The sequence below is a fragment of the Scaptodrosophila lebanonensis genome, unplaced genomic scaffold (genome assembly GCF_003285725.1).
Source record: "Scaptodrosophila lebanonensis strain 11010-0011.00,11010-0021.00 unplaced genomic scaffold, SlebRS2 tig00000024-arrow-pilon, whole genome shotgun sequence".
Lineage (NCBI taxonomy): Eukaryota > Metazoa > Arthropoda > Insecta > Diptera > Drosophilidae > Scaptodrosophila > Scaptodrosophila lebanonensis.
The window spans coordinates 3,815,347-3,824,499 of NW_022060538.1; the positions used below are offsets into that span (position 1 = coordinate 3,815,347).

Genomic DNA, 9,153 nt, shown 5'->3' on the forward strand with positions numbered 1-9,153 from the left:
AGTCACAGGAAATACATAAATATTGATCAGCCTGATGGGGCAAATCTAGAATACAAATCACACTATACCATTACGGCTGCAAATTTTTGACTCCCACTTGTATTGGACCGATTAATGGTGCCAGCAGCTATTTTTATTAAAAAAGAAAAGGAGAACGTTATCCACTATTCAGCTGACAGAAGTACATACATATTAATATTATTAGCTTTAAGCTTATTAAAAAACCACCAACCCATCCCCATTAAATTTCATACAAGTTGGTTAAATCCAAAAAGTTAATTAACATTTTTCCTGACAAACTATTTTTTATTACTTTTTGAATTCTTTGCCCTCATTAGGATTATGGGGAAACTCGATATTGTACTCTCGTTTTAATATGAATTTAACATCCAGAGCGGACAGCTCGTCATTCCGGTACTTTGCCAGCTTGACAACGCGCATTGAGACATCCTCGACAAAGGCATCGGCCAGTTTCATAATTAGATCGGCGGCTTGATCATCCAGCACCGCATTCTCGTCACACTCCTGTACAAAACGGTCCAAGTTGGGTCTGGTAATGATCTATAATTGGACGCATAGTAATAAATTCCAGTTAGGCTATATCACATTTATTGAAATACTCACATCGTACTCATTGCCAAACGAATAGAATCTCTCCTCGTCTTCGTCATCTGTGTCATGGCTGGATGAGGATGAGTCGCTTAAGCTGCTTGTTAGGCTCGACGAATAGTTCCGCTCCTCACTTGAGGATGACAGCTCGTCATCACCAAATACGCGGAAGGGTGGTGGTGGCTGTATGTTGTCCATGATTTATAAAATACCAGTCACTTTTCACATTTCTTTTCTGAATGTGCTCCCAAAACTGCTAGCACTGGTTGGGAATTTTAATGCGGCTAGCACACAATTTAACATGCAGGCACAGTTATGCTTCGACAATGAATCGATAATCAAAGCTTAACACAATCGACCCGATAACGCGAGAAGATCTACGAATCAAATAATCAGAATGTGAACCATAATAAAAACTACATCTATTTGGGATTGGGAAGAGCCCTTCCACCAAAAAAGGTAACTTTGTTATAACTGAAATTTGACGTTCTAATGACATTCGATGGAATGCAACAAGAAAGTGTTTCAGAAAAAATTATAAAAATAAGATAAAACAAGAAACGAATGCTAAAGTCGAGTGGGCTCAACTCTTAAATACCCTGTAACTCCCACACAAAAAAAATCTTGTAAATATTTATTTATTTATTTAAAAAAAATTAATTTAGTTAAATTAAATATTTAGAATACAAAATATATTACAGTCTCACAGTTTCAATAGAATACACTTACAGCAACATTGTGTCAAAGTGTTACTATGTATTCGTTTATCAGTATGTGCAGTACAGTTGAGCCAAAGCAGCAGCAACAACAACAGCTGCGGGCTGAGCATAGGTAGAGACTACACTTATGGTTATAACTCCCTTTAAATTTAACCTAACATGATCAATTTTAAATTGAGGACACATAAGATGTAATTACCATTGTGATAACAATTTCGAGAATTAAAAACTTGATACCTGGATACCAAGTTTGATTTTCCTAGCTCCTGTACAGACGGACAGATATCCGCAAAATGTTCAATTTTGATTAAAAAAAGCACGATGCACTGAAATAATAATGTATGCATATGACCAATGAAAAAACTTCAACAAATCCAACTCAGTTCCATTTTAATTGTGCGCCATAATAATGATCGTGTGGTCGCCTTTATAAGGCAACTTTTTTTAGAGGGGGTGCAACAGCCCCCCCTCTGCCTACGCCCTAGCCCCCGTTGTACATTGAATATAATAATTTCAAAAAAGTTAGTAAATACTATATATTTCATAAAGATTTTCGCTCAAAGTTGAAAGTGTTACTATCTGTTAGTCATGAACATGAAAACCGCTAGGGTCGGCAAGCAAAAAAGCCAATATATTTATTTCAGGATATTACAAGCTATCCCCCACATTCTCTTGCATTGCCATTTTGTGAATACTAAATAAATAATTTTTCACTTTTGCATGCTTTTGAAAGAGTCAACGCAGTTTGAATTCGGCCAGATATTTGCAAATAGTAGTATAGTACACATATATCATATATATATATTTGATATCTGATAAAAGTGCTGCACCAACAAATTGCTGTGCTTTCATTTTATGCGAGTTCTTTATACGAGTATGTATGTTAAAACACGGCCATATGTGTGGGTGTGTGTGGAGCGTAAATGGCAAATCATGTTGTGCCTAATTGCTTTTAAAATGCTCTTTAAAGCTCAACGTATACGGTCCGTAATATGGCCAAATCGGCCGACAAAGTGTTGGCAGTGATGTTGCCATTGCCCTGCCGTGCTCTTCCTACACTCGCCTCAGAAAGTCACCTCCCTGTCTTGTGCAACATTTGTTGCAAGCAATTTACTTCAACATAATCATATTAAATTTTCTCCACCTACACGCTTAACACACCCACATAAACACACTCCGAGTGGGGAAGGGGCAGAGGCAGAGGCAGGGCCTGCAACTTTGCAGCCGCCTCAACATCGACTTAAGGGGGCGTGCGCATCTTTTTGTCTAACGTTTTGTACCTGAGCTCCAGTGTGCGTATGTATGTGCGGAAAATTATACTTAAAAGCTGGGAGTGCCGGGAAGACACACAAACAAACATGTGTGCCAACACATATGCACACCCAAGTTTTTAAGCTGCGGGCAATACTCACAGACACACACATGTTAGCACATAACGGGCTTCACTTTTTTACAACCGCTTTGCGCCAGGCCTTCGTCCATGTGCGTCGGCTTGGCTGTCTGTTTGTCCACTTGTCTGTGCGTCCGCCCGCCTGCTCGAGCTATACAGCGTACAGATCCTGTTGGAGCTCCTTTAAAGCAGCCTGCGATTTTTTCCTGCAGCCCAGGTCGTTGGCTTTTTGCCTCTCAGATGGGCGTTTTTATTTTCTTGCTGGTAGGAAAACTGCAAAGGCGTTCAAATTACATACAATTTCTTTCATAATGTTCAGGATGGCTCAGCACGGTGCACAGGAAGTGTCCTGGACTACTCTGGGCTGGAGGTTAAGCTGGCCCGGGGGCCCATATATGCTCACAGGCGTGTGTTCAACATTGAAAAACACACTCGTAGCGGGGCGTTTCCGCCCCATGCTCTCTTTCAATACACTCGTACTTACGAGTACGAGTATGTGCCAACGCGCAATTATAATTTCCCCACGTGGGCCAAAGACTAATTACATTTCTAATCAAGTAAAAGGCCAGATGTTGGAGTCAAAGTTAGCTCGGATATGCACAGTGAATAGTGTCTGTTAGTGTTGAAAGGCTATCATTATGCTGGGTTGTTGCACTACTTATGGGAGGCCCGCCATTCAGTCTAGGGTCAAACCTGTGACATGATGATCGGTTTTTTATTGAAAATACAATTCACAAAACTATTTAATATCGATTGTTTGACGATATAATTACTTATGGATTGACCGTGCTTTAGCATATATTTATCCATTTCGACAAACACAAGCTGCGAGTTGGACTAGAAGCGCGGAAAGTAATCAATAAAATTCCTATTTATAAAAAAGTTGCTCTATTTTCGATATATGACGTATTATAATATATAGTTATATATTCATGTATACAATATGATTGTACCTTCTATGTGTGTGTGTATTGAAGATTTTCGAGATTGAAAATAGTAACTTAATTTCGAATTTAAGATCTTCAGACAGTCAATAAAATAAGATGCATATATAGTATATAAAACATGAATCAGCCTACCTCACAATGCACCATATGGCAATACAAGAGTTAATATTAAGGCTGCCAGCAGCACCATTTCCACAATCGCCGCGGGCCTATCTGTGAGGCCACGGAATGAAATTGGATGTGCTGCATAACCATTAGCGTAGCTTAAAAAATGCAGGCTATGTAAAGAAAACTAATTAACTTTCAGCTCAGTTTGTAAAGAAGCCCCTTCGCAGAAGGTTTCAGGCTCTGTTGGGAGAACTATTAAACCATAGAGCCTCTCTTATGTGGCTTTCCATTCTTAGTCTGGAGTAGGAGGAAGCGTGGGCGCCAAGATTATTTAAAGCAGATATTGCATTTCACGACTAGAGAACTACTTTCTTTCATAAAGGAGGTTACCCTTTAAGCTTTAAAATTATTTTCTTCCTAATTGCATTAATAGTTCGAAATATGATATATATGAAGAATATGCTGGACAATTAGGGGTTACGTTTAACCATCTTATTTGAAAAAGTTCATATTAGAATGGATATAAGTCGAAGACGTGAGGCACAAAACAAATGTAATTTTTGGGAAAGCTTAAAACGGCCTGAGAAATTCGAGCTGATTTACTATTTATATCACAACCTTTTACTTTATGACTATACATATGCAACTAAGAAACATTAATAAGCTTGTGATTACTAAAAGGTTTTCAGTGTTTGCAGCTCATTACAATTAACGTCTGGTTAATACATACATACAATTATGTATATACGTACATACATAAATAGGTGTCCATTTACCTAAAGGGCGAAAGTTCGGTTTGGCTTTTGCATTCCCATTGGCCCTACGCAGATACACACACACACACACACACGCATCTGCTTGTGTGCGTGCCTATATGTGTGATCCTTACGGTTTTCCACTACCAGGCCCCATTAACGTTGTTGTTTGTTACTTTTTTTTTCGAACTCGCAGGCTTTAACGGCAAAAACATCAACCATATAAATGGATAAACATTTATTGCAGTTTATTGAAAAATTGGTGGTTTTCATGAAGAGCGCACAGAGAAATTTTCACTCGCGTTAAGCGTTTTTAATTTCACGCAGGGGACAGAAGTGAACTGTGCACGCTACTCTGAAAACTATGAAGCATGTACATAAGAGAAGTTTTTTGTGGAAGTAAAAATTGAAGGTATTACAATGCTGTACAAATGTGATTCGGACCTTAAAAGTAGCTGAGTTGTCGAATTATCTGATTCTTAAAAATATATTTCCAATTCTGTTTTTAAATGCAATTTTACGAAATCAGACACACCAAATAATTTTTATATTCTGGTACTGGTAGTAAATGATTTTCATTTGTCGATTGAAATTTTATATGATTCAATAAAAATTTCGATTGTTTACTTCAGTTCGGGTTTCTTCATTATACAAGCTAATTGTCTGTAATAGGTAGTGCCTGAATTTTACCCGGTAGAACAGTCTAGATTAACAGATTCAATTAACAAGATGTGTTATAATATGTATCTGGTGTATTTAATTTGGTCTTAAGCTGATATGCGAGGACTTCATTAGATGCATTCAACTAATAAAATTAATTTATGAAACATATTTTGTGTTCCCATGAGAGTGATGTTCATCGACGCAGAACAGAGCAAGTTAAAAGCGAATGTTGAAGCAATTGCCGGTATGCAAACTGATTAAGAGTCTCCTGCTTGACTGCAAACTAATTCGATAATAAACGTTAAACATATGCCGTTTGAGCACTCCTTTTGGCCGTACTTGCCTTTTCCATAATGCCTTTACCGCCAGTTCAGCGCATTAGCCCAATCAGCCTGACTGATTGTGCATAATTATGCCTGCTTGACCAATATATTTGCCTTTGCCTTTTTTGCTTGTGGATGGTGGATTGCCGGCTTTATTTATTTAACATTTTTATATTTGTGTTGCGTGCCTGCACTTTATGGCCCGCTAAAGTCCACCGTGCACAGCCAGCGAAGCGTATGGACTGCAGTAAATTAAGTCGTTAATATCTTGTTTATCATGACCGTAGCTGTTTCTGTTGCTGTTGGTCCTGCTATATAGTATGCATATAGCCATAGTCTGATGCTGATGCCAACCACTGTCGGTTCGCTCACATCGTCATGCTATATGGCCGAGCGTGTTGTTGGGACCACACGTGTCCCAGGCCGCAATGTGCATGTTAATTACATGATTTATATGCATAAATATAAGTGTGTCTATAAGTGTGTGTGTGCATTGGTCTTGATTTATGAAATAAATTAAAAGAGATTTACGTACGCGTTGCAACAAAAATATGTTGCATACCCAAAAGGCGCCGCATGTGCCACAATGCGCCGCGTCGAACCGAACACATCGTAATTACTGAAAGCGAATCGCACACAAATAAACCCACACACACACACGAAGACACAAATGCAGCGCTAATCACTTTATCACTTGCAGCAAAATTTACCACACACAGATAGCTTCCATAAAGATAATTTTATTTCATTTTACTAAAGCACGCACGAATGCCACACACAAGAACACACACACACAAGCACACACCACAGTTATCACGTAGATACTAGCTAGGCTTATAATAGCGGAAACTGTGTGCCATATGCCTGCATATACGTGGGTAGACCTTAAAGTTTGCGCCATATTATTTGGGACTGGCTAGTCACTTCTTAAAATATGCACTTTTATTTCGAAGTGCTTCTAAAAGTTAATTGTTTAGTCTATAAAGTAAACAGTTTTCAAAATTTAGACCCAACCCTTTTTATTAATAGTTCTCCATATTTGGAGAACTTTCGAATTTTTTAAATCATTCCAAACATTTTCAGGATTAATGTAATGCAGAAGTTTTTTTTTTTCTAGATCAAACTTATTATTTTGAGTATTATTCCTACAAAATAAAAGTAGAAGGGCCATTTAAAAATAAGAATATATCTTTTTTAATGATGGCCTTTTATATTTCTCCAACGTCCCTTTAGCGCTTTCCTTTCATGTTCATGTGTAATTTTCAAGTTTCCATTTGAAACAAATTCTATATCCAATTCCATTTCGTAGAAACAAATCAACATTCATTTGGGTATTTTCATTCGGTTTTTGTAGCTTGGTTTCCATGCTTCCTCTCAATACTATACAAAAGTTGTGGTATTTTCTTAATTTCTCGAATGTTGAATTCTGATTTTTGGTTATCAGTTGTGAGAAAAAAATACACCTCTCCCAGACCCAATTGCTAAAGATTTTATTTCCATTTTCATAAATGGGAAGTAAGATTCAGCTGATTTTTTGATAAATTATTGTTTGACTAGAAGTTTATAAAATATCAGTCAAGGCTGCAAAATATCTAAATATTTGCAGTAGTCTTCATAGCTCTTCTCGGTGGTAAAATATTAGAGTCACACTGAGATCATAATCCATGAGTACTTAGATAAAAGAATCTATTAGGGTGAAATAAATGTCATACCAATTTTTAGGGCACGGCCTGGATAATAGCTAATCCTGCCGCCTCCATTTCACATTATAGCCATTATATAAGATGCCTTCATTAGAGCTCCAATATCACTAGGACCGTATTCGATTTTAGAAAGAGTTTTATTTCACTGAGTACGTACTTGTATTTAATTAGGATAATTCATAATTCTGCAACAATTAAAATTCTTCAAAATGTTGGCATTTTATGGTTAAGGGACATTTCGTGGAACTCAATTAGATTGTACAAACCAAACCTTAGTTAAAATAATAGTAACACTAATTTGTCGCACAACAAAATGCAAGAAAAAACAGACAACATACAGATAAGAAAAATGTTGATAATTCTTTAATTTGCAAAAATACAAAACATTGCACAAAGTCTCGGCGCGGCCCACGTATAAACAGCCTTAACACCCGGCTCGAGCCAAAACGCATTACTACTAACTCATTATAACAGTTTTATTAGCAACGCGCGCCGCATGTTTGGCATCAACGCCAACCGCATGAGCGTGAAGCAAAGCAGAAACAGAAGCGGCAGTGGGTGGAAGCGGGAATGGGAGCTGGCCAGAGTTGGAGGAAGAGCGGGCGAATAAGGAGTAGTAGGAGCAGCGCCACTTGTAGTTGCCAGCCAGTTGGCTCGTTTCATTTACACTCGCTGAATTACTTTATTAGTCTAATTAAAAGCGCCACTTGTACGCAAAATGGTTGGCTGCCTGCGTGCTTGCCTTCCTGCCTAGCTGGCAACTGGCAACTGGCGGCTGGCGAGCTAAGCAAACAATTAATGAAATTAGGAAAAGTGGCAAAATAACATATATATGTATAGATACTATGTATATATGTATATGTGCAGTATGTATAATTCTTGGCAGCTGGTCGTTAGCGTTTGCGCAGCATACTCGTAACCTTTTAAATTGCAGTAATTAATTGCTTGGGACGGGTATTCCTCCGCCCCTCCATCATCCACACAAATGGCTATTGAATTCAATTGCACGCTAGAAATAATTCGAGAAGTTAAAGTATTGCCACGGCAACGACTCGTTAATGCCCGCGTTCATTAAAATTTGAAATGAATTCTAAATCCACACTCATGGCACTCATAGACACACACATACAAACACACATCCAAACACTCACACACGCTCACACAATGGCCACTCGTTGAGTGGAAATTTCAGCAGCTTAACGTGTAAAAGGCTGAAATGCATATCCTTCGGTGCCGTCGCTGCTGGATTTTTATGCAATGTTGATTTAAACATGAATATGAACACACACACACAGGCACACAAATTCGCGCGCTTATGAAATATGTTTGTCGTATAATAAAAACGCAGTGCCCCATAGTTTGTGGTGAGTATTTGGCACTGTTACACTGAAAAAAAGTCAAATGAAAGGGTCAATTAGGGCCTGTTTACTCATACTTCTGCGCAAGTGCTGGAAAGCCCACGAGAGCAAGTAAAATTGCAACAAGGTTCTCGAACTGTGGCAAATCCTCAATTATTATAATTATTATTATGTTGGAAAACATATCATCAAATTATATTATCAACTTTAACTCGAATCACTAACAAACAATTAGAAGGACAATGATTTTTATAAAATATATGAGTATAGAAAACTGCAAAGAATTCATTAAACATTGCATAGCTTCTATAATTCTAATTGAATCAACAGCATTTTTATAAGACAATAAACTCTTGAATGTTATTTGTGAAACTCCATATACATATGTGATTAAAGTTTGTTTTAAAGAATTTAGTTTTCTCAGTGCACGTGTTGTGAGTGGCAATGGCAGCCCCGAGGCACATTCAAAAGCAACACCTGCAACAACGTTGAACCTGTAGAACCGCAGGGGCACTGCTTCGTAGCTGCAGTCGCAATGCCGGCCAACAAACAATGTGAACCGGCAGCGACCACCACGA

General features: G+C 38.0%; 1 protein-coding gene across 1 annotated transcript; it reads right to left on the minus strand.

Annotated features, from left to right (window-relative positions):
* Positions 1-279: 279 nt before the first annotated feature.
* Positions 280-807, minus strand: LOC115621936 (transcription initiation factor TFIID subunit 12). The gene is made up of 2 exons (XM_030515783.1): positions 625-807; positions 280-561 (listed from the first exon to the last, which is right to left on the minus strand). Exons 1-2 carry the CDS (start codon positions 805-807, stop codon positions 310-312), a joined length of 435 nt encoding a protein of 144 aa, XP_030371643.1. The 3' UTR covers positions 280-309.
* Positions 808-9,153: the final 8,346 nt, after the last annotated feature.

Bases quoted from the DNA above. Each gene is read 5' to 3' on its own strand.
- LOC115621936 (XM_030515783.1), bottom strand. From the start codon at position 807: ATGGACAACATACAGCCACCACCACCCTTCCGCGTATTTGGTGATGAC. The intron at 562-624 runs GTGAGTATTTCA...GTCCAATTATAG, and splicing joins CGTTTGGCAATGAGTACGAT to ATCATTACCAGACCCAACTT.